General features: G+C 41.4%; 1 protein-coding gene across 1 annotated transcript in view; it reads right to left on the bottom strand.

The window, feature by feature from the left end:
- The window catches only part of LOC109904406 (CUB and sushi domain-containing protein 3), a 657,725-nt gene that overhangs the window by 323,322 nt on the left and 307,843 nt on the right, over positions 1–26,560 (bottom strand). The window contains exons 6-8 of the mRNA XM_031788837.1: positions 25,692–25,804; positions 10,284–10,361; positions 2,091–2,178 (exon numbers count right to left, since the gene is read on the bottom strand). Coding sequence (XP_031644697.1) covers positions 2,091–2,178; positions 10,284–10,361; positions 25,692–25,804 — 279 coding nt within the window. The remainder of the gene's footprint in view (positions 1–2,090; positions 2,179–10,283; positions 10,362–25,691; positions 25,805–26,560) is intronic.

Here is a 26,560-nt window from a genome sequence, read left to right as displayed (position 1 = left end):
ACACACACACACACACACACACACACACACACACACACACACACACACACACACACACACACACACACAGGAGTGTTACTACATTACATACTGTAGAAACACATGAAGTATAGGCCTATCTGTGCACATTAAACAGTAATTAAAAACAGATTCCCACTAGGACCATGTGATATTGGAATATAGGTCTTTTTTAACACAACAAAGCCAAATACTGTAAAGGAACTGAAAGTATTGATGTACAGCTAATGTGTGTTATTGAACTACAAACATTTTATACCTCAAAATACATCTGCAAGTAATCTCATCTTTGATTTTCCTACACAGTAAAAAAAAAAAGCCTGGTTTGAAAGGCCTTCGATTTGTTTGAAGCTCAAACTCGGGGCTCGGTTGAGATTATCTGATATCATTCAGAGGAAATGGTTCCAGAAACTATTCACCCCGTTCAGATGAACACAAACACGATCCAAACGGGAAAATTGCAACTCACACTCAAGGAATTGTATGATATTCTGAAATGGGCATGTTTCCCACTACACGTTACAGAGAAATAAGTCATAACATAAAAGGTATAAAGTCATTGTTTTCTTGTTGGCATCTCTTTGCTCTCTTCAAATAGAATACCATCTCCACTGCCATCATCACAGTTAAAATCATCAGGGCCCGTATTTATAAAGAGTCTCAGAGTAGGAGTAGGACAGCAGTCTCTAGCACGGCATCTCAGTGCTAGATGTGTCACTACAGACACTGGTTTGATTCCAGGCTGTATCACAACTGGCTTTTATTGGGAGTCCCATTGGGTGGTGCATTTGCCCAGCATCGTCCAGATTAGGGTTTGGTGGGGGTAGGCTGTCATTGTAAATAGGAATTTGTTCTTTACTGGTTTGCCTAGTTAAATAAAGGTAAAAAATATATATATGATTATGTCCATTCATTCTAATCTAAAAGGCTAAACTGATCCTAGATCAGTACTCCTACCCAAAGACACCGTATGATTACAGGCCCTGAGCTCAATATTGACCTAGGTTTTGCACACATTGAGCTGCTGCTGTCAATATTCCACAGTGAAGTGGTGTGTGTGTCATTGAATGAACACTTAAAGATGAGAGGAGAAGTGATTCCTATGCAGATGGAGCGATACTAGAGGCTAGTGTCATATTCAGGTTGAACTGTATTACTGGTGTGTGTCACGCTCATGACACTGCACTCATAATGACACCAGAGTACCTTCCTTCTACAATCAATGTCCAGTGTCCTTCCACTGTCATTGACAGGCGATATGGCCCTCTGAGAATATTCATGTTAACATCTGTAGGCTGTTTGTTTTAACTTCATCTGCTTTGTCTATACTGGGCATATAAATAACTCATAAATAATCAAATAAAATCTGTTTATATAGCCCTTCGTACATCAGCTGATATCTCAAAGTGCTGTACAGAAACCCAACCTAAAACCCCAAACAGCAAGCAATGCAGGTGTAGAAGCACGGTGGCTAGGAAAAACTCCCTAGAAAGTCCAAAACCTAGTAAGAAACCTAGAGAGGAACCAGGCTATGTGGGGTGGCCAGTCCTCTTCTGGCTGTGCCGGGTGGAGATTATAACAGAACATGGCCAAGATGTTCAAATGTTCATAAATGACCAGCATGGTCGAATAATAATAATCACAGTAGTTGTCGAGGGTGCAGCAAGTCAGCACCTCAGTAAATGTAGTAAATAATATAGTATTTGTTTATTTTTGTATTGTTCTTTATAGTTGTGGTGGGAAAAAAAACGTTGATCAGTATGTTCTCCAACACATTGCAACGTGCAAGCCACATGAGAGGTGCCCAGGGTTGCAAAATTCCTGTAACCTTCCTAAAATTCCCTGGTTTTGCAGCAATCCCGGGAGGAGGAGATTTCCTGCTTATTCCCTTCTGATTCCAGGAATTTTCCATCCAGGAGTTCTGGGAAACCTGGGAATTTTGGGAAAGTTCCAGGAACATTGCAACCCTAGAGGTGCCTTGCCACAGGCTTTGCAAATCCAGTGTCCTGTCTCTCCTGGCCCAGTGGGTGCTATGTTAGTAAGGGTCCATTCTTCACCCCAAAATGACCTACCTAAAGTCGGAGCCCACCCTCTTGCCGTTCTCTGGTTCCCCCGGGTCAGGACAGGAGTTGGACGCCTGCTTGATGCCCCCCTCATTCACTGGACAGGGGAGATAAGAGCAGAGCATTATGATATATACAGGAGAGCAGTCGGAGAGGGCCAGAGAAAGAGGACAAGGCTCTCATGCTGGCCCTGTTCCTCTGTTCTTACACAATACCCACCACACCAACACTCAGCATATACAGGGTGTTAGGTGCACAGCAAGATGGGGGAGGAGATGGGACAGCTACCACACCAACACGCATCATGTACGGGGTGTTAGGTGCACAGCAAGATGGTGGAGCAGCAACAAGATCTCATAGTTTCCCTTTGAAATTCGACATATTATGGATGAATGTCTATTTTTGATGCATTCATTCTGCATGGATACAGGGTTAAAACTGAAACAACACAAATGTTAACAGTTTAGACATTAATTCTGAGAGGTTCAGTTTGGGGAAGGATGAAAAGGAAATCATAGAAAACTACGCACCATTAACATCATTTATCATCAACTCTTCTCACGGCTTGCTAGAGCGTTGTGACCTGTGGTGGTGCAGTGGTATAAGCAGTAACCTCTTACCCTGAGCATCATCAGTTTGCGCCAAGTGTCGGGCAATCTATCGACATTCTCACAACCTGATTGTGATTCATTTGGATCACTTTCCATCTGAGGCAGAGAGTGGCATGTCAGTTTTCATTTTCCCTGTGACTGAGCCTCACTCACACCATGGCCATTAATATTGTCCACAACACCATGGTCTGACTGGAGGGAGGAGGGGAAGGAAGGGGAGGGGAGAGGGGGGCTAGTGTCTACACCAAGCTAATTACAGACCAATGCTTTGGATCACATCTGACCATGCATCTCAATGTTTTAGAGGTGGTTATGGTGGTCAAAAGACAGCTGCAGCAGCCCATTGTTCACTGTCTCAAAGACCTGTCTTTTCAGTCGAAAATAACAGATTTAAATGATTTAAATGCTTGTCAGGGACCAGACTTTAGTCCGGAGGGGTAGGAAGTATTTTGTAATATTTTTGAAATTCAGGTAAATATATAAACCACAGTCAAAATGAATTAGTATTTTGTGTGGCTAGCTAGGCACCTCTTTCGAAGAGACATGTGTACTTCCACCACAGTGCTATCTCTGTCAGTCGAAAACTATGTCCATTTACATCTATTCCTTGCTCCCAAAATAGCTCTGTCGCGTAAAGACAAGCACACTCAGGTCTTGCCACATTTAGACTTCCTAACAGGAACCCAGTCTTCTATGCTGTTCTTCCAGCCGTTCTGTCCTCTCTATCTTCAACTGCACAGATGGTGTCCATTACTATTGATGTGTCATGTGGCACGACATCAACACTCAGCTGAGTGCTGTTTATCAAATCCACCAGTCCTAGCTCCATCTCTTGGTCTTGTTTACCGGCTGCCTAATGGAGGATGCCAGTACATAGGGTCAGATAGCAAATAGCTAGCTTGCATAATGCATAATGCTAGGCTGGCTGGATGGGGAATTAGTTGACTGATGATCAGTGGCTGGGTGTACCACACAATGGCTAGCATCGCAAATGGTATTCAATGGTATTCCCTATGGGTCCTGGTCAAAAAGAGTGCACTACAATATGTTATAATTAGGGACGTACCCAATATCCAGATTCTTAATTCCTATTTAATTTCCGTTGGGTAGGGTTTGAGGAGCTGAAGTTGAAGACAGGAACCAATAGGACAGCATGCAGAGCGTAGGGAGCACACAAGTATTTAATAGAAGGAAGATCCATGAAACTTTAACATTTAGGTACTGCAATGAAATTGGCTGGAGCTCAATAATACTTTCTCAAAATCTCAGCGTGGGAGGAGTTAAAACATGTGTCTTTGGAAATACAGTAAGGTTTATCTTGAGAAATTGTGAAAACGGTCTTATACACCATGATATATATATATATATATATATATATATATATATATATATATATCAGTAGGCCAGATTGATACTGGGGAAAGATAGAGAGAGATTATGTTAAAGAGCAGTAGGCCAGATTGATACTGGGGAAAGATAGAGAGAGATTATGTTAAAGAGCAGTAGGCCAGACTGATACTGGGGAAAGATAGAGAGAGATTATGTTAAAGAGCAGTAGGCCAGACTGATAGTGGGGAAAGATAGAGAGAGATTAGGTTAAAGTACAGTAGGCCAGACTGATAGTGGGGAAAGATAGAGAGAGATTATGTTAAAGAACAGTAGGCCAGACTGATAGTGGGGAAAGATGGAGAGAGATTATGTTAAAGGGTAGTTGGCCATATTCAAACCTATGTACCGACACTGTAGACATTACTGCTAGACCAACCAGGCTACAAAATCAGTTTATATTTTATATAGTATATCTCCTTGTGACCAGCAAAACAATAGACAGCAGATAAGAAAAAAATGAATGGTGAAATGTAGGAATATGCAATGAGCCACACAGAGCAAGTATGAAATATGTGCATATGCATCACAGGAAAACAATGTTTCTCCCTGCTGAATGAGTGGGTGTGGCTTTACTGGCTTTCTGAAGTAGAATATGCTAAGAAGGGACATTATGCATTTTTTCATTCGAATGGATACTTGTATGTGAGTTCAAAAGATGTATGTATGTTTGTGGATAGGGCTGCTAATTATATCTGTTGGCCTATATTCTTTGTTGCTTTGTTGAGATTAGTTTGACCGTTGGATATATCTCTCAGGAGCCCCCTGGCGTAGTGTAGCCTACATAGTGTGATGCACAGAGAATGGCAAAGACTAATTGACTAAGAAGCACTGCGGGAATTCTTGAGCATATATGTCTTCATGAACCAGGACATTAAATCATGAGACAAGGGCCTAATGTATATGCATTAGCTATAAATGTTCAGAAGGTACGCATTTACTTCTTAATGATTAGTGTAAACACTGTTTTACCTTTGATGACTATGTTACCTCTGTAAATAACAGCTGCAAACTTTGTACTGGTGTCTAATCGTATATACACTCTATAATCCTTTATAGAGTAGAGTTAGACCAGACTGGGTCGTTCACTGTTTCTTACTTTAACAGTGCTTTAAGAGAGGCCCCAGTGCCTACTTCAGATATTTACCATGGCCATTCGTGTCGCTTCCGACTGCTGAGTAAATGTCAGATATCTAAAATGGATGAACATAAAAACAAATCAGCATGAAGCAAACCTGCTGATGGGATAATGGGGAAAACAAACAAAACCGATAGAAAGACTATCATTATTCGAGAACATTTTAGGAACTATAGACACTAAAATAAAAGCTTTTTTTGAACACAGTACCAGTCAAGTATGGACACACCGACTCATTCCAGGGTGCAAAGCTGTCATCAAGGCAAAGGGTGGCTACTTTGAAGAATCTCAAATATAAAATACATTTGGATTTGTTTAACACTTTCTTGGTTACTACATGATTCCATAAGTGTTATTTCATAGTTTTGATGTCTTCACTATATTTCTACAATGTAGAAAATAGTAAAAGCAAAGAAAAACCCTTGAAAGAGTAGGTGTGTCCACTGTTGACCGGTACTGTAGAAATGTAGATGGAGTCCACAAATACACATAAACAGTGAACACACGCACATGCACACCCACCCACCCACCCACCCACCCACCCACACACACACACACACACACACACACACACACACACACACACACACACACACACACACACACACACAAACACACAAACAAAGCCAGCAAAATGCCGCCTTATTTTGACTTTTTCGCAGCTACTTTACTTTGCCCTAAAATGTTCTCCTTTCAAACCGGCAGCAGCAGCAGCAGCATGTCAGTGCGCTTGACAGCTGAGAGGAGGATATGTTTACACTGCTGCCTCCCTCTAGGTCAGTAAGCTGCTGGAGAAATCCCAAAATACTCCCTGAAAGTAGCAGTCAGTGTCAAACTAACATAGCAGGCGTAAAATAAGATGCCTGAGCGGAGTCCCCACATCCGTTTTTCAGCAGGAAAGGAAGCTAAGTTGAATTAGTCGTATCCCTGAAATCCGGATACATCTGGTTGTTGGCAACTCAGCTAAGGGTGGTGTCAGCCAAGAAACAAACCCAAAAAACACTCACTACACATAGAATAAGATTGTCTTTTTTCCAAGTCTAAATACATCTACCTTTAAAAATAATGATGGTGAGAAATGGTTCCCCTTTGGGGATGACTGGGGATTGCTGTGATTGTTGATTGTTGCATTCTGGTGCTTTATTGTCCAAATGAGCAATACATTATCAATGTTCTGTATGTATATTTTATACCGCCATCAGTCATACATAAAATGAGTACTCTGGGATTTGAAAAAAACAACAAAGCAGTCAGCCCACCCCCTTTTTTGGGAAAATCATTAATTTCAAAGTTCAAAAGATGTAACAATCCCAGATTGCCCTTTAGTTTTGTATTTTATTTTGTAGAGTAAAGGAGAGCAGGATCCTCTATCTATGGCTGTCAGTGTTTCTTAATGTTATGTCTATCAATGTTATGTTTCTTGTCGTATGAGCGCATCACAACATGGCCTAAAGAAAACAGCGATGATTTAAAAATGCCAGGAGAATAGTTCTAGGGTCTCATGTATGATGGATGAGGCATGGCACAAGGCAAAGAGAGGAAAGACAGATTTTCTGTTCAGTTGATTACAGAGGGTCATTCAAGACTCTTCTACCCTCAGTGCGTCTCAAATGGCACCATATTCCCAATATAGTGCACTACCTTTGACCAGAGCGGGCCCTAGGTCAATAGCAGTGTCCTATATAGGGAACAGGGTGCCATTTTGGACACAACCACTCTCTGTATAAGCTTCAGTGCTGGGACGCCAGCTCCCTGTTTTCACCATCCGTCACTTTGGAAAGCAGTTCTAAAACGACAGGCTTCGCCACATGAAATTTCGGCACACTCCATCGAGTCCCTCCCTTCACCACCAGAACAATTTGTCAGCTATGTTTAGAGAAGTTGCCTCTTATTCCCGCAGAGATGTCCAGCGAAGTGTGAAACCCAAGGGGGTTTGAACCTCAGTACCATACTTAGACAGCCTGGCAGTGAGTAGTCAGTCAAACACACACACACACAACCAACTCACCTGTTACACCAGTCGCAGTCCTGTCACAGGTTTCAATGTACAGTCACTCATTTATCATTCACACAAAGACAGACCTCAGAAAGCTGTGTACAACATGGACAAACCATGCAGAAAGACTCCCCAGGGTCCAGTTCTCATCACATTGCCTGGTTTATTGATGATTGGATTTGGAGTGAGTAGGAGTCTTTCTCCCGTCAAGTGGAAGGAAGCCATGCGTCTTGTCATGCCCTTGATTAACAATGTAGTTGCTTTTCAAGTTATTCCAGAGTACTTCTAGGAAGCCGTATATACTGTAGTATGCAGTGGAGGGCCTACAACTTTGCCGGGGGGGGGGGGCATTCGGCCAAATGGGCCATTGTAGTGTTGCTAACTGGGTATAAGAACACTTATTCAGTTCACACATTAGTATGTTTATGCACTACAGTCTTTATTGTTTCTGTTTACTTTCTCTGTGTATAATATTGATGTAAATTAAAGATAAGTAGCTTTCAAAGAACAGTGTTTTGTTCTTTGGGGCTTTTTCAGTTTCGTCATATTTGTATAAATGCATTAATACAGCAAAGCATGTCTCTGTGAATACATTTAACTAATTGAATAACATGCAATATGGCACGGCCCAAACACAGCAAACAAACACGCAGCGATGACATGCACACATGCCGAAGAGGACACCGAGGACTATGGGAATCCTGGTTATTTTCTTCTTCTTCTATTTCATACAAAATTGTCACTGAATATGAGTGAAAATCAAAATGGGTGTCAAGAAGGCTGCATTGCTCAAAAGCACTGTTTTGACAGGAGCTTTTTCGCAATAGCCCTAACATTAAATATGACCTATCATTTCTGTTGCAGACCCTTTATAAAATCATGAAAATGCAAACATGTTGTTGTGCAGCAATACATTGCTTTTACTTTGAGCAAGGCACTTAACCCAAACTGCTCCTATAAGGCGCTCTGCATTACACATAGAGTTAGTTGAACATGTTGTCTTTTGAGACTTTGCACAGTATTAGTGGTGCAAGCTCTTCAAGTAGACAAAAACAAATCTGTCCATTCGTGAAGTGCCTTTGTTCAGTGTAGATGGAAAAATCAGTATGCTAAAAAATGTGGACAACATTAATTGCATGGACAGTGTCAAGTACACAGACTAAACAAAACGGTTTCAGGTAAACAAAATGCTTCATAAGAATAGAATGAAACATTCATTAATGCACTCATAAAACTTCAAATTAAGAGCATTCCATATTTTTGCTAACATCGGAATGCCCTTGAGCATACCTAGCTCATCATGACAGATAACCATTCCCCAAGACACATCGGTCAAAAACACGAGTGTCACTGTGTCACACCTACTCCTGCTCCACCGCTCCAGCGTTCGACGTCGCCGGTCTACCAACCACCGGTCCTGGCAACCATCCTTACGGACACCTGCTCCCAATCGTTACACACACTTGGACCTCATCATCACCTTGATTACTCTCCCTTTATTTAGCCCTCAGTAGCCTCAGTCATCAGGCAGTATTGGTTTTGTTCACGTTCAGTGCGCTTCTCCAGTTTTGTTGCTCTGCCTTATTCTTATCATTAAACTTACCTTCTGCACCTGCTTCCTGACTCCCAGCATAATGCGTTGTACACCGACTAGATTTTTGTTGTTATCTAGGTCTTTAATTAAAAACCCTGTGGCCGTCAATAATTTGTACTTTGTTCATCAGGATTCCATCAATTTAAGATGCTTCCCAAGTCAGAGGTTTTTCGTTTTTTCCCTCCCAGAGTTGGCCGCGGATTCGATAATAAGGGAAATTGCATCGACTACCCACTTTGAGGAGTGGAATGCATCCCTAATATCAGATAATTCAAATCAATATTGCATATGCTACACCTTGGAACAGGCTTTAAGCAATATCGACTCACACACGTGCACTGTAGCACAGGACGGCCAGAGCTCAAGAGTGCATTATTCACCAGAACACTATTAACATTCATTCATTTTAATTTATTTTCCTATCCACACAAACACATATAGCTAACTTGACACAAGCGTTTCTGTTTATTAACTCTGTCATCTTTGACACATGTATGACTTGGTAGTACCACAGCTGAGCTTTGGGTTCATTGTGAGGTCATGGAACGTTAATATAGTGATATACCATGCTACAGTTGGATTATACTGTAACACAGATGGTCACGACAAAACTACTCAATTATTTGAAACCTAGGATACTGCTGAGGGTACTTATCGTTTAATACAGAGAACGTCCTTTTAATACAGCCAATGCCCTCGTAATACAATTGATACACCAACAGTATGTGTGATTCACACAGAGTTATAAATAATCTGAGCTTGCTTGATTAATTTTGCACATCTTTCTTAATTAATTCAGCCTAAGGGTCTGCAAATGAAAATAGGAACAGTGGCTTCACCTGGCTAGTTAGCCATTGTGACCTAATCAGCAAACAGAATATGTGTTATTGTTTTTGGAATATCTTCTTGACGGCATGAAGCAGATCATTTGGGTTTTGGATGGTGGTGTAACTCCAGGATTGCACATCAACTCAGTGGCATTGTGGTTAATGTACATTCTGAGATTAGGAGGTTGTGATTTTGATCCCTATTTGAGTCATATCAAAAATGGGGCCAGATACCTCTTTTCTTGAGTCATATCAAAAATGAGGCCAGATGCCTCTCTTCTTGGCATGTGCAATCCTGAAGCATGAAGGTTGCCTTGTCCGAGCCAGAACAGCTAATCCGGCAGGAGAGAGTACACCCCATGGACAGGACACTAGTCTATCGCAGGGCCTTATCCCAAATCCATCTTAATGCTGAGGTGCACATATGCCTTATCATTATTGATGCTGCACAAGACCAATGGTTATTGATTCAAGGCATGATGGGTGGGCTGGGGGACTGATCGTGCATTCAACAGGTTATGATGTCCAAACAAAGCAATGACCAAATTATTGAAAACATGAAACACATCGACAAACAAACATGCACAAGCACAGACGGGAAAACAGAAATCACAGATTTACCATAACAGAGTAACAAAGGGTAGACTCACAGATAGAAAACTTGTTGCTGTTGTCTTTTCCTGGGAATAATTTTACTCCTCTAGATTTAAAGTCTACAGACCTTTTCACTAGTTAAAGGGAAAACAAAAACATGAAATCAGGTAAAACAGGTTCCAAATAAACTGATCAGCATTGAAAACCAAGAAACCCATCCTCCAAGCTTATGAAGAAGAGCACAAATCATAGCAGCAGCAGGTAACAACAAAGAATAATGTACAGAAATAAAATAGGCAAGCTAAAATGAAAAGATAAAAAGAAGAGGAGGAGAAAGATATTCATATATAAGTAGCCTACAGGGCTTCTGTTCATTTTTCAACCTTGAAATGATTGGGGGGGGGGGGGGGGGGGTTGTAGGATGGCAGACCAGACCAGGGTAGAGTAGAGCAGCCAATATGGATCAGCCTTTAGCCACAATCCTCAGAGGAGTCTTCAGGGCAGAGGAGGCTGTCAAGGTTTTTTTTTGCAACCGAATGGCCGATTTGTTATGCCGCAGAATGGCACATTGGGACATAACAGTGCAGACGTCTGCTCACATACACACACGAACATACACACACACTCGCTCGCACATACTCATACACACACTCGCTCGCACATACACATACACACACGTACATACACACACACTCGCTCGCTCGCACATACACATACACACACGTACATACACACACACTCGCTCGTACATACACATACACGTACATACACACACACTCGCGCGCACATACACATACTCGTGTGCACATACACATACGTACATACACACACACTTGCGCGTACATACACATACATACACACACACACACACACACACACACACACTCGCGCGCACATACACATACATACACACACACTCTCGCGCACATACACACGCGTACATACACACATACTCGCGCGCACATACACATACACACACACTGCCCCTGAGCAAAATAGGGATTTTCAGGTGTTGTGCTGGAGGCTTTCATCACTATTTCAGCTCATTTGAACAGAAGCCCTGTGAGGAATGACAAGTGTAATAATAATAATAATAACAACAGGATCACATTCAACATGTGTAAAAACATCATGATAAATGCTTTCTTTTCTGTTTTCCAAAACAGTATGTGTTCAAAAGACCCAAACATCTATCATTACGTATTTAATGCTCTTGTTAAAAAATACCCGTGGATTCACTGTCAGATATAACATGGGATGATGAAGGATTATAGTAGGATATGGAAAATAGGTGGGATAACAAGCATGTAGCATTGTGTGAGGCTGTGGAGGTGCTCTCTCTCTCTCTCTCTCTCTCTTTCTCTCTCTCTCTCTCTCTCTCTCTCTCTCTCTCTCTCTCTCTCTCTCTCTCTCTCATGGTTCCGTAGTTCAGGGCAACCCTCACAGCCTCACACATTTAACACAGAAAGGTACACTAGCACATTGACATTGGCTTCACTGATTCAGCTTGTCTGTAAAAAAATATGAGAATCTTTTTTTTTAAATATAGAGCTAAGTCATTCTTAACATCTTGATCCAAAGATGAAGTCTGGGGTGAAACTCATTATGATATGTCAATACATGTTTCACTGAATGACAGAATGAGAGGTGCAACGGTTTTTGACAACTGCCAGTTGTCCTTCAGAATATTGACATAGAGATGGCTGAGATCAAAAAGGTTTGCCCACCCTTACACGCAGGCTAGAATTTTTCTTCATGAATCTTGTTCTGGAGGCAGCTCTGAGTAGTCACTAGCTGGAACAGCCACAAAGTCATAAAAGTAATTAAACTTAACCCTAACCTTAACCACACTGCTAACCCTAATGCCTAACACTAACATTAAATTAAGACCAAAAAGCAAATTTTTACAATATACCCATTTGACTTTGCAGCTGGCCCACCATGTGGAATCGCTCAGTTCTGCCTCAAGGACAAGACTCATCCCAATACACGTTAACCTGTCCCTTATACGGGGAAAGATTGCATTAAAAACATAATCTTAGAGTTTCAGACATCAAAGGTTGTGTAATTCTGATTATGAACAGACCAACTTGTAAGGAAAAAGTGTTCAACGCCTAGTTTTGCATTTCAACGTGAATTAAACTGAATTAAAGAAATTCCCTTACGTTTAAAAAAATATTCCAATCAGTTTTCCACACAGATTTATACTTTTCAACCAGTTTTTGACCAATGAGCGGCTACTGTACAGTATGCTTCAAAGCTTCTGCAGACCTGTGGCTTCCTGTTACTACTTGCTTAGATATATTTTCACTTGAAATTCTTCAGAAAGTCCAAAGTCCCCAATAGTACCTCATGTCAGCAACAGTGTGTACAGCTGAGAATAACAGAAAATCATTCAAGCTGTTATTATATTCAGTTAGAGTGGACAGTACCTCTTCCGTACAGGCAGTGCCCAACATGAATAATGGCACAGATGACAAACTCTTTTAATAATGACATGTAATCGACTTACTTAATTATAGTTCATCTGTGAGGGATCTGCCTCTTAATTTACGGGTGACACTTCGATGGTCACCGATGAGCACCACTTGAGCAGCATCATTTGCCATGCCTTAATGCCCTTTCTTGGTATCTGGTTCATTTGCTTTGCGATAAATCAGCCCACGAGTTTCTTTGTGCTGATACAGTATGTAAACTATGTAAGGCTGTGTTTACACAGGCAGCCCAAACTGATAATTTTTTCCACTAATTGGTCTTTTGACCAATCACATCAGATCTTTTCACATCAGATATTTTTCAGAACTGATCTGATTAGGTAAAAGACCAATTCAAACGCAGCCTTAAAGACCCAAGGCATTCCTCATGCACTATGTAGCACTGACAAATGGCACCTTCAGTCTGAGCTCTTATTAAGCCAAACCTGAATGGTTTATTATTCCCATTTTATAGCCCTCTGGTCAGCATTCTTTCATTAATAAATAAAGTCAAAAATTATACATTGATTCCCATGCTGTGCCAAAAGAAGCTCAAATTAGTCAATTTAAAATGGATTTGCGTTTCTTGCCCTATGCCGACTCGCACAGGTTGCCTATTGGTTGATATCTGCTGTTCAGTCGTGACATTTCGTCATTCGTAGAATGACTGAGAAAGGATATGTACGAAGAGGAAGGCAACCATCTCTTATCAAAACATGTCTTTCTAATTTAGTCAATCAAAATGCAGTTTGACTCCAAGACAATGGTTACCTACCAAATCACAGAGCAGTGGTTCCCAACCTTTTTCGTTTACCGTAACACCAACTGAATTTTTCTCTGCCAGGAGTACCCCTGAAGTACCCCCTCATGTGCATTCTAGCAGTAAGCCTATGAGTCTTCTCAAGTACTCCCTGTGGATAGGCCAAGTACCCCTAGGGGTCCTAGTACCCCTGGTTGGGAACCACTGTCATAGAGCATACATTTAACCATGTGTTTGAGGAATCTATTTTCCACTTGTTTTGTGCTGTTTTGACTTTATTGGGGATTTAAAAGAAATGAAAAGCAGTCTGTACTATACTGCACTATAATCTTGCAGCCGGTACTACACTATAACTGAGTGAGACAGAAATATATACTGAGAATTCTGCTATAGCCTGGCAACCGAGGATTCAATATCTCATTCTACCTTGCCTAAAGGCCACAGGTTAAAGGGCCAATAAAGCCACGTTATTGTTGTAGGAACATAACTGAACTAGAGTAGTGAGAGGAGGTGGGTTAAAAGAACATAATTGAACTAGGGTTGTGAGGAGAGGTAGTTTAAAGGTGTAAGGGCCAGGTAAGGCCTTGAGACAAACCAAATGGTATTTCCAATCTGTCCAGTCAAAACGTACAATGTCATTACATTGGTGTGGTCGTCTATAAAATACATCCTCTGGACACTAGACACACATTCCACCATGTCTAATTGGCTAGCGGTTAGAAAACCCTTCACTGTAAAAAGGTTAAAGAAATAGGACTTGTAGTAAACTACAACTAGTATTGAGGAGAAAATGGTAGCACTTGGAGCATGGAGTTAAGTGGACAAATCAAGTTCAAGTTGAAATTGGTGCCCGATAACAACTTAAAGAAGCTCTGATCATTCTCTCATAGCCTCTAGCTTATGGGGGCAGTGATATACTTTATCGGGATATAGGAGCTGATAAAGGAGCTATAGAACCTTATATAGAAAATGTATTGTCCTGATTTATTACTTCCAAGATTGGTGCAAAATTATGTTTATTTATGCAGTTTCAGTTCTGCTAACTTCAGTAATATAGCAATTTCCCCATGCACATTGTAACTCAAATGTCAAAATGAAATCCCCAGAGACACTACAAAACCCCCTGACAAACTGTTGACATCTTTGATAACACAATAAAAATGTGACCTGATATCCCAATTAATGAGCCAGTGCAGTCAAAAACGTGATTTCCTTGTGTTTCATAGAGATTTCCACACTATGAGGTTGGAATAATACTTTGAAATTGTGTAAATGATGATAATGCCCTTTTAGTGTAAGAGCTGTTTGAAAAAAAACAACTGTAATTTCAGCCTGTTTTTGTGGGAAGAAGTTTTGGCCTTCCTTGGTGACGCCACCATGCAGTGAATTAATAAATAAGAATTAGCCAATAAGAAAGAGAGTTCCAAACCTCTCTGCCAAAAACAGCTAATTTTCCCCTCCCCACTCAAACCACTCCCAGACAGTCCTAGCAAAATTATTTTTGGAGAAATTGCTCTTTGCTAAGAAGCTATTTTTGTTTCTTTTGGACAATTTTAATTGAAAACACATCAATTATTTGATATTGAGATAAAAATGGCTGCATTGGATCTTTAGTTTTTCATTCTATATGACATACGATGTTTGGCTCAAGTGCTGGTCAGGGGATTTAATCGGCAAAGTGCATGGGGCTGAAATTAATAGCTAAGTTTTGTCTTTCATTTATGTCACAGTAAATCTTGCTAAGCATCTGAGATGGGCACTCACACTACATGGCCAAGAGTATGTGGACACCCCTTCAAATGAGTGGATTTGGCTATTTCAGCCACACCCGTTGCTGACAGGTGTATAAAATCGAGCACACAGCCTTGCAATCTTCATAGACAAACATTGGCAGTAGAATGGCCCGTACTGAAGAGCTCAGTGACATTAAATGTGGCACCGTCATTGGAAGCCACCTTTCCAACAAGTCTGTTCGTCAAATCTCTGCCCTGCTAGACCTGCCTCGGTCAACTATAAATGATGTTATTGGGAAGTGGAAACGTCTAGGAGGAACAACAGCTCAGCCGCAAAGTGGTAGGGCACACAGGCGCACAGAACGGGACTGCTGAGTGCTGAAGCGCGTAGCTCATAAAAAATTTCTCTACTCGGTTGCAACACTAACTTCCGAGTTCCAAACTGCCTCCAGAAGCAATGTCAGCCCAAAAACTGTTGGTCGGGAGCTTCATGAAATAGGTTTCCATGGCCGAGCAATGCCGAGTGTCGGCTGGAGTGGTGTAAAGCTTGTCGCCATTGGACTCTGGAGCAATGGAAACGTATTCTCTGGAGTGATGAATCACACTTCACCATCTGGCAGTCTGTCGGACAAATCTGGATTTGGCGGATGCTAGGAGAACGCTACCTGCCCGAATGCATATTGCAAACTGTAAAGTTTGGTGGAGGAGGATTAATGGTCTGGGGCTGTTTTTGATGGTTCGGGCTAGGCCCCTTAGTTCCAGTGAAGGGAAATCTTAACGCTACAACATAGAACAACATTATTTCGCCATGATTCTGTGCTTCCAACTTTGTGGCAACAGTTTGGGGATGCCAATGCTCCCGTGCAAAAAACTCAACCCCATCGGGCACCTTTGGGATGAATTAAACGCCGGCTATGAGCCAGGCCTAATCGCCCATCTTCAGTGCCTGACCTCACTAATGATCTTGTGGCTGAATGTAAGCAAGTCCCCTCAGTAATGTTCCAACATCTAGAGGAAAGCCTTCCCCCGAAGAGAGGAGGCTGTTAAAGCAGCAAAGGGGGACCAACTCTATAGTAATGATCATGATTTTGGAATGAGTGGTTTGATGAGCAGGTGTCCACATTCTTTTGGCCATGCAGTGTATCTTGAAAGCGATAGCCATTAGATATTTTGGGGCACTATTAGAGTGCCACTTTTCCTAAATGTATTGTCCGGGAGGGCAGGGAAGCAGATATGCAACATTTGGGTGAAATTAAGACCTGATTGTATACTGAATCATGCAAAGAGTCTAAGGAGTTTAATTCTAGGGTGAATTATTGGATTAAATACTATCATTGAGACCCATCTGGACGTTAGTGGGCAGCAAGGCTTGAAACCATTTCCGTTTCTAATTTCTACACTTGCTTCTTATTTTTGCAGACATTGTCAGGATCGTTCAAACTGAAGGATCTCGGCCATGAAAGGCCAAATGTAACACATATGCATCACAGTGTAAGATTCCATGTCACTTCTGTCATACCTTTTTTGTCACAATGTCACACCTGTAGTGTTATCAACAACTGAAAAACAAATGTGAGGGTGATCTTTGAGACGACAACGTTCAACACTAAATTGTATTCTTATCTCCTCAGCGCCAGTCCTGGGGCATCTTATCCCCTCGTCCATCACGTTGAGGATAGATTACTGTAATTGTCCTCTGTCTGGCATGTCAGATTATTCACTGGGCTAGAATCAGGCTAAGAGGTATTTGCAGGGTCGTTTGTTATCAGGGGGATGAAGGAAAAGACAATGTGATGATCATATTTCACCTCCCTGCTTAATTAACCTTTGCTGCTTCACTCAGTCAGTGAGTGGATCGGAGTGGGAGCGGCCTCGCTGCCTGGCACCCATAACCCTTGTGTGAACCATCACTGATGACAGATTGGATACACACGGTGCAGACCACCCTAGCTGATGGTCCCCTGTGTCCAACACGAGTAGGACAGAGATTGCATCGACACTAAATCGTTTCAGTAGTTGTACAATTGGTACAATAACCGCATATGTGTTAAATTGTAAACGTATCTTACAAGTTCAAGTGGATTAATAGAACACATACATTTTGGTAATAATACATTAAGATGTGAAAAAATTAAATAAATATTGTTTAATTGCACAAAGGTAAAGCCAAGCTAGAAATATAATATAGTAAATAAAACAACAAAATAATTTGAGATGTAAGACACCTCATGCAGTATCACAACCGGCAGTGATTGGGAGTCCCATAGCGCGGTGCACAATTGGCCCAGCTGTCATGACTCCTACCGAAGGTGCCTCCCCTTCCTGTTCGGGTGGCGCTTGGCGGTCGTCGTCACCGGCCTACTAGCTGCCACTGATCCCTTTTCCCCTTTCTGTTTATTGGTTTGACCTGTTTTGTGTGTAGGCTGATTAGTCGGGCTATGTTAACCAGTAGGCCCGCCTGCTCTTTGTGCGGGATTGTTTTGTGTTGCTCTGAGCACGTTCGATGTTGACGTGTTTCGTTCATGGGTTTTTCACCGGACTGTTTGAGTCCCCGTGTTTGGGGCATTTGTTTAGTGTGCGCCCTGTGTTTCGTGGGGTTGCTTATTTTCGCCGTGGGTGCAATAAATAGCACTACCCTGAACTCTCTGCTTCCTGCGCCTGATTTCGCACCCATTATGCCCAGAGTGTTACACCAGCGTTGTCTGGGTTTGGCCAGTGTAGGCAATCATTGTAAATAAGATTTTTTTCTTAACTGAATTGCCTAGTTAAATAAAGGTTAAGTACATTTTTTTTAAATGCGATTTGAGACAACAGCTCTATTGCAGTTCAGTACATCAGCCAATGTCCATTCCAAGATGTGACGATTGTCCTGTGTCCTCAGTCACTTGATCTAAAGATACAGTATATCTTATATGGTTAACCAAACCCTGCAAACGGTTAATGATTTGAGAAACCCATCTATTAATTGTATCTATGTTGGGTAAGCACCTTTATTGAATTGTGTGTGTATGACAATACATATATTTTCGTTAACAGAACATGTGTATATTGTAATGTCTGCTTTTGAAAGTTAATTGATGTCATGATATGTCTCTCATTGGTCAGATGCATCATGGGAAGTGCTATTTAAACTCATGTCTTTTTATTTTTTGTGAGACAGAGACGGGTAATGGGTTGGCATGCTGCTGGATTTTCAGGCATAGTTGAAGCCAGGGGTTATCTCTAGAGTACTCTAAACTATGAGTTAATCCAGATAAGTTTATTAGGCCTATCTTTTTGTTCATCAGCCTGTTTGTTATTTTGGTTGTAAATATTTGTTCAGTCGCCAGGATTATTCCTCACTTCCAAATAAAAGCTTCACCATGGGCATAAAAATCTGCTCTCATTGTCTTGCCTCCTCACTGTTAAAATCTTACCGCATGGGCCAACCTCACACACCTTAGGATGACCTTGTTCTCAAAGACATTTTCTGAGTGCTATGAGTTCAGATGAGAGCCATACTAAACCTAATGGCACCATTGAAATACATTTCTCTCCTGGGTGTATTTATGATTAAAGTTAATGCAAAGAGCAGCATTATAAATGGTGAGCACACAGTGTGACATCAGCTTCTGTGAGAATGACCATTTTGAAAGAGGTGCTGGCAACTGCCCTCGTTTATAAAAACGTTGATGTTTGGAATGTTTTCCAAAGTAATTGGAATCATTGTAAACATGATGCCCAGTACAGTCAAAATAATTATATTTTCTGAGTTTTATATATACAGTATAAGTCACAAGTTTGGACACCTACTTATTCCAGGGTTTTACTTTATTTTTGCTATTTTCTACATTGTAGAATAATAGTGAAGACATCAAAACTATGAAATAACACATATGGTATACAGAAGATAGCCCTATTTGGTAAAAGTCCATTTTATGGCAAGAACAGCTCAAATAAGCAAAGAGAAACAACAGTCCATCATTACTTTGAGACATGAAGGTCAATCAACACGGAACATTTCAAGAACTTTGAAAGTTTCTTCAGGTGCAGTCGCAAAAACTATCAAGCGCTACGATGAGACTGTCTCTCATGAGGACTGCCACAAAGTTATCTCTGCTCCAAAGGATAAGTTATTTAGAGTTAAACGCACCTCAGATTAGAGCCCAAATAAATACTTCACAGAGTTCAAGTAACTGACACATCTCAACATCAACTGTTCAGAGGAGAACACGTAAATCAGGCCTAAATGGTAGAATTTGAGATTTTTGGTTCCAGCCGCCATGTCTTTGTGAGACGCATAGGTGAACGGATGAGCTCCACATGTGTGGTTCCCACCATGAAGCATGGAGGAGGTAGTGTGATGGTGTGGGGTGCTTTGCTGGTGACACTGTCTGTGATTTACTTTGAATTCAAGGCACACTTAACCAGCATGTCTACCACAGCATTCTGCAGCAATATGCCATCCCATCTGGTTTGCGCTTAGTGGGACTATAATTTTTTTTCAACAGGACAATGACCCAACACACCTCCAGGCTGTGTAAGGGCTATTTAACCAAGAAGGAGAGTGATGGAGTGCTGCATCAGATGACCTGGCCTCCACAATCAACTGACCTCAACCCAATTGAGATGGTTTGGGATGAGTTGGACAGAAGATTGTAGGAATATCAGCCAACAAGTGCTCAGCATATGTGGGAAGTCCTTCAAGCCTGTTGGAAAAACATTCCAGGGGAAGCTGGTTGAGAAAATGCCACGAGTGTACAAAAGCTGTCATCAAGGCAAAGGATGGCTACTTTGAAGAATCTCAAATATAAAATGTATTTTGATTGGTTTAACACTTTGTAACGACCAACGCTGGACAGGAGAAGCAGGTATGGGGAGTCAGACATTTATTAGGGAACAGATATAGAACAAGACAGGAACAGCGTCAACACCGGGTAACATGGACATATGACAAACAATGCAGCAGTGGGGAACAGAGTGGTGAACTGACAAATATAGGGGAGGTAATAAACAGGTGATTGAGTGAGTCCAAGTGAGTCCAATATCGCTGAAGAGCATGACGAGGGAAGGCAGGTGTGCGTATTGATGGTGGCAGGAGTGCGTAAAGCAGGGCAGCTTGGCGTCCTCAAGCGCCAGGGGGGAAGAGCAGGAGGAGACGTGACAGTAACCCCCCCTCTAGAGGCGCCACACGGCGTCTCACCTGGGAGAGCTGGCTGAGACATGGGCACTGGACAAGCCGGTTGGGGGTAAACTCCCCACGAACCGGCAGGGGCGCGGGAGCCTGGCGAGCCGGCTGAGGCATAGGAACCTGACGATCCGGCTGAGGCATGAACGCCTGTCGATCCCGCTATGGCATGAAAGCCCGATGATCCGGTGGAGTGTGACGTGGGTTGGGAACATGCCGAGCCAACTAAGGCAAGGAAACCTCTCGAGCCAGTTAGGACGTGAAAACTCGACGAGCTGGCTTAGGCACCCCCAGTTGCATCGGTGGTGGAATCCAAGCCCAACGTCACCAACAAAACAAGAAAGCTCATGGGCCGGCTGGGCAAACAAGACCTGACGATCCGGCTGAGGCCTGAGGTGGGATGGGCACCTTCCGAGCCAACCGGGGCAAGGAAATCTCTCGAGGCAGCTAGGGCGTGGAAGCCCGACAAGCTGGCTAGGCACACCCGGTTCCATCGGCGGCAACCCAGGACCGACTTCACCACCAACAGGATCGCCAGTACTCCCCAATGCTTTGTGTGATGGCTGCAGCATTCTGTAATGACCGACACCGGACAGGAGAAGCAGGTATGGGGAGTCAGACATTTATTAGGGAACAGATATAGAACAAGACAGGAACAGCGTCAACGGGTAACATGGACATATGACAAACAATGCAGCAGTGGGGAACAGAGCAGGGAACTGACAAATATAGGGGAGGTAATAAACAGGTGATTGAGTGAGTCCAAGTGAGTCCAATATCGCTGAAGAGCATGACGAGGGAAGGCAGGTGTGCGTAAATTATGGTGGCAGGAGTGCGTAATGCAGGGCAGCCTGGCGCCCTCAAACGCCAGAGGGGAAGAGCGGGAGTAGGCGTGACACACTTTTTTGGTTCCTACATGATTCCATATGTGTTATTTTATACTGTTGATGTCTTCACTATTATTCTACAACGTAGAAAATAGTAAAAATAAAGAAAAACCCTTGATTGAGTCGGTGTCTCCAAACTTTTGACTGGTACGGTATTTCCACACTCTGAGGTTGGAATAATACTGTAAAATTGTGAAAATTATGATAATGCCCTTTTAGTGTAAGAGCTGTTTGGAAAGACTACCTGAAATGCCTGCCTGTTTTGGTGGGATGGAGTTTTGGCCTGCCTGGTGACATCATAAGAAGGTACATTTTTTAATAGACCAATGAGAGTTCCAAACCTTTCTGCCAATAACAAATAGTTTTTGGTTTTCCCCACTAACAGACAGTCCTAACAAAATTCTTGCTTGAGAAATTGCTCTTTGCTAAAACAATCACTGTAAGGTACCTAATTGTTACCCAGAAATGATTGGACATCGGGATACAGCTGCATTGGACCTTTCAGAACTTGAAATTATAGGATGTGTCTTTAAAGTCTTGGCAAGTCTTTATAAAAGTGTCTCAAGGCTGTTTCAAATTCCACCGTATACTATCAATCACAGCTTCAGTGTCCAGGTATTAAGTGGCCCAAAAACTCAGTGTTGCATCATGTTTAACAACTGCCCTTAGCCCTGGTATATTGGCAATACACCACACCCCCTCTGGCCTTATTGCTTAATTAAACTGCCTTTGGCTGCTTAATTGGGAACCATACCAATGTAGAGCTAAAGTGATTGCATACTAAATGACTGATTTTATGGTGTAATTTGTTTTTATCATTAAATCGCGGCACCTGACACGCCGGTCTTGCTCACTGCTTAGTCGTCACAGAAAGGAAAGATAACTACAATAAATTATATAGCTAGAGTTACATATACATGTCTGTCCCGAGCGGTTTATGCATAAAGTACAGCCTGAAATATTATGTGGAGTTTTTGGAAAGGGCTTTCCACTCCAAATTACTGAACATTTTACACTGTAATGGTTAAGGGATGCTGATACACTTTTTGCTTCTTTGTGGCAGTGCAGTTCAATATGAATTTAGCTTTTAACAGTATATATACTTGGGACCCTGCATATAATTTCCCCTACAAAGTGTTTGGAAACAACTTTTTTCAAAAATTGATTCAATGATTTGCTTGTTCATGTGACTGTCTCTTCTCTCAAGACAACATCTACAGTATGTTTGCAACTGACTTTAAGGTCAAATGCAGATCTGATTGTTAAAAGAAGATGATTTAAAATCTCACTTGGCAGAATTAAAAAAAGACAATGTACAAGGTTCAAAGAAAACAAAATGTATATCTGGAATACTGGGTACCTATTAAGGAACCTGATGCTGTAGAAGCAAACATGCTAATAGTAATGCCATTATGATATAGGCCCATGGTTGAAGGATCACATCTGACAGGAAAAAGTTGAATACTTGCCAAATTAATTATTTCCCCATGTGCAATGGTAAATCCTAATTTACAATACTCTGCACAGGCCTGCAGTCTAATGATAGAGGAGCACAGGTGGTCTTATCAAAGATGGCAGTAGCTCCAGGGGAAGAGATAGTCTGCGACACCAGTCTTCTGGTCATGAATTAGCATGAAGTCCTATTTCTGACTTGACTGCTTAGAGGAGTGGAGAAATTGTCTGACCTGTGACAGAGGGCTGTGCGATTCAGTATGATATGAGAGGGGCATTTGGATGATTTTAATTCTAGGGAAGATAAGATAGAAAGAACCCTGGAGGATAATTTTTGGGACTAATTGTTGACCGTTAGTTCCTCAAAATCCTCAAGTTGTCTGAAAAGGACCATTGGCTTCTAACCCTGCTGTGCCAGATCATGGGTAAAATTGCATTATAAGGGGCTCCCTATGTGTATAACATACTTAGCAACTACAGTTGATATCTGCATCCACATCAGGTAGTTAATTCTGTATGTTAATTCCTTTTCAATAATAGTGCTGAACAGCAGCTAGGCTGCCCGCATACAAATACAATAGTTAAGTACATTGCCTGGGTTCAAATTCCCTGTCAAACTTTGATTACGTTGAGACGTTGCAGCTTCAATTTCATTACTTATCTGTGGCTGTCTTGAGAAGAGCCGCAGCAGCATAGCCAATAACAGCTTCAATTCGACAGCCACTGACTGACTTCCTATGAGAGATGAGTTGAATTGAGAGTGAGAGCAACAGCTGGCTAATGTCAATAACTGTGGTTCAATCAGAGATGGGAACGTGCTTTTTCTGATGGCATTTCTGTCAAACAGAGCAGGTGGGTAAATTGGATTTTGGGGTGGTTTTGGTGTCCTAAGGCACTTTGCAGCTGCTGCTTTGAAGCTGGGCTGCTTGTGGCTCACCAGGTGGTGTATACCTGTAAAGCCTCAATAAGAAGTCGCACACAGGGCCGTTCTCAAGGGGCAATTCATCCCTCGGCAGCATCAACAGCAGACATTAAGATAAAATCTCTATCTTCTTGTGAAGGGCACAAACCAATCTTGCCTGGCTTTTCACCTCCATCAAGTGCCATAAATGTGCTGAACTTCTCAAATATTGTGTATTTTAGTTGAAGGGAGTCTGTTTGATGGGAAGTTTGTCCATTTTAAAGACCATTTAAATCCACTGCTGTTCTTGGCACGAAGCCACAAAATAAATTACGTTCTACAGTCCTTTTTCTTTGAGAATATCGATAATAAATACAAGTTGTGTTTAATAAAAGTCCTTGGGGTGTGACACTTTATATAGCAATGTCCAATTAAAAGCTCATTAGTAGGATATTAGCAAAATGGTTCCCTAACTATTTACAAAGATTAGTAAATTATGAGCAAATCATTTATTCATCCCCTCTTCTTTCTTTGGGCTCTGTACATACAGACACTGCCCTTTCAGAGGATGTGAAAAGCGCTTGACCTATAACATTGTCCTCTGGAGAGGTGTCAAGGACAGAAATAAACCTATTCAGATGCTCTGAGCTCTTCTCTGACTGCAGATGTCCATCTCTTTCTATTGGTCTTAAACCATGCTTCTCTACTGTCTATTAAAGGATATTACTTACAGTAGAAGTGTTTCATGACTTAAGCACGCTCATACTCTATCATAACCCAAAATGTAATGTTTAATTCAATTTTAGAATCGCAGAATGTAGCTTTAAAGCAGCTGATGAGCTAAAAAGGAGTGACTAGTAAGCATTAGTTGTGGTGAGACAAGGAGGTAATCTGTCACTGTTCTCACTAACACTGACCTCAGATCAGAGGAGAAGAGTACATTCATTAACCTTTCACCCCCAATGTCCCTGGAGAGCAGGGTATGGCTCAATTCAAATGGAAGGCAGTCAATTCAGGAAGTAAACTGAAATTCCAATTAAATTATTGAAAAAAGGGCATATATTTCCAATGATTTCTCAATAAACAGAAAAGTAGAAGCTATTGATGTCAAAAGTTTTTACATTTCTGGATTTTAAATTCAAATCACTTCCTGAATTGACTGATTTCAATTTGAATTGAGCCTAACCCTGCTGGAGATATAACCTGTGGCTGTATCTAACACCTCTCTGGGAAATGCAGCACATCATCGTACCCTATAAGGTGGTTCGGAAGTGGTGATCATTTTTTATCCAAAGTAATATCCCAAACTGTAAGAGCAGGCAAACATATTTCATATTTCAACCATGTCCCCCAATATTATAACATTTAATTAGTGTGGAGGACATTTTGAAAGATTTGGTTTATGGTAAATGCATGTCAGAATAACTCCACAAACATAACACACAGCAATGCAGAAGTGGGTATATGATTCTGGATGATCTGTTAAACAGTAGCTTTGGTTTGTTTTAATTAGAAGCTTTGGAATATGATAAAATAAAAGAGACAGCTATTTAAAAAAGAGGAGAAAAAGTGATTTGTTGTTGATCTATTGATTAGTTTGAAATACAACAAAATCATGTTTTTAATTGACTGCTGTGCTGTGCATGATTGGCATTGCTACAGAGAAGCATTTCTAATTAAAAGTGAAAAACGAAAGCGCTGATTGCCCGAAAAACTTCTTGGAGAATTTACGGTTGACATTAGAAAATAAATATCTGTCTCTTCTAGTTGTAATTATAAACAGTTAGAAGGCAGGATGATAGAAAGACTTAGACTGAAACAAAAAAAATGAACATTAAAAGAAAAGCAAACAGCAAATCTAAGATCACAACACTATGACAAAAAGAAGAAAACTCATTGAGGACGACAGAGTGAAGAGGTGTAGGATTCTTCTCACTTTCAGAGCGCTATTTCTTGAGTCTCTCAGGGGTTTACAGGGATTACACTCTTATTTAATTGGACCTCCTCTCCTCTTACAAGTTTGTTCTGTTTTTAGGTGGTCAGGAAACTCCTTCCTAAGCGTCTTTGCGGTGATTGAAACAGAGGCTTACCTTGATAATGGGCGCTAAAGCCCCGATATCGATGGTTACTGTCGGTTACAAAATGTAGCCTCAGCCAGTTCTTGTTGCTGACAATAGGAGAAGGGACATTCATCCCAGATAACCTGAGGAAAAAAGAGGAGATAATCATTAGGCTTTTTACTGCATGCTCAAAGTCAGCAAGTTACAACACTAGTGTCTTTAAATGTGTCGGTCAATCCAAAAAGAGAATGCTTTTTTTTGTTTTGAACAGTGTTCAGACATTGTAGCTACATAAGTAACTGTAACTGACTGTAAGTCAGCAGACCTACATAAACATTGACAAATTTCAAAATCCAAAGTCAAGTAAATGTACATTAATGCTGCTTACTATTCATAACTCAATGACATTAGGACATACAACTCAAAATAATGTTCATAGGGTAATGTTGAAAGGAAAAAGGCTGAGTGTTCTGCGTCAGAGTCGGATGGTAGCAGCAGTAGCAGGGTGACACAGCTAGTTCTGTTCCCCTGGTGAGAACACTACAAAGAGAACCCTCAACTATACTCTATTAGTCACACACTGATAGGTACTGTACATCCCCCTGGTCAGATGTATAAACGTATGGAGAGTATACAAAGCATAAACTAAGTGTATAAAGACAATATGCATAAAGTCCCAGAGGGATAGCTACAGTGCCTTCAGAAAGCATTCACACCCCTCGACTTTTACCACATGTTGTTGTGTTACAAAGTGTGATTGAAATGGATTTGGTCCTTAATAAAAGTCTAAGCCGTTGAGGAGGGGGGGCACCTTTCACCGTAGATATGGAAGTGCGATATCGGAGGATGCGGTGGATTGAGACAAATCCAATGTAAAAAAACAGATATCTCTAGTTTAA

This window comes from Oncorhynchus kisutch, linkage group LG14, assembly GCF_002021735.2.
Source record: "Oncorhynchus kisutch isolate 150728-3 linkage group LG14, Okis_V2, whole genome shotgun sequence".
NCBI classification, from domain to species: domain Eukaryota; kingdom Metazoa; phylum Chordata; class Actinopteri; order Salmoniformes; family Salmonidae; genus Oncorhynchus; species Oncorhynchus kisutch.
This window is presented reverse-complemented; position numbering and strand designations above follow the sequence as displayed.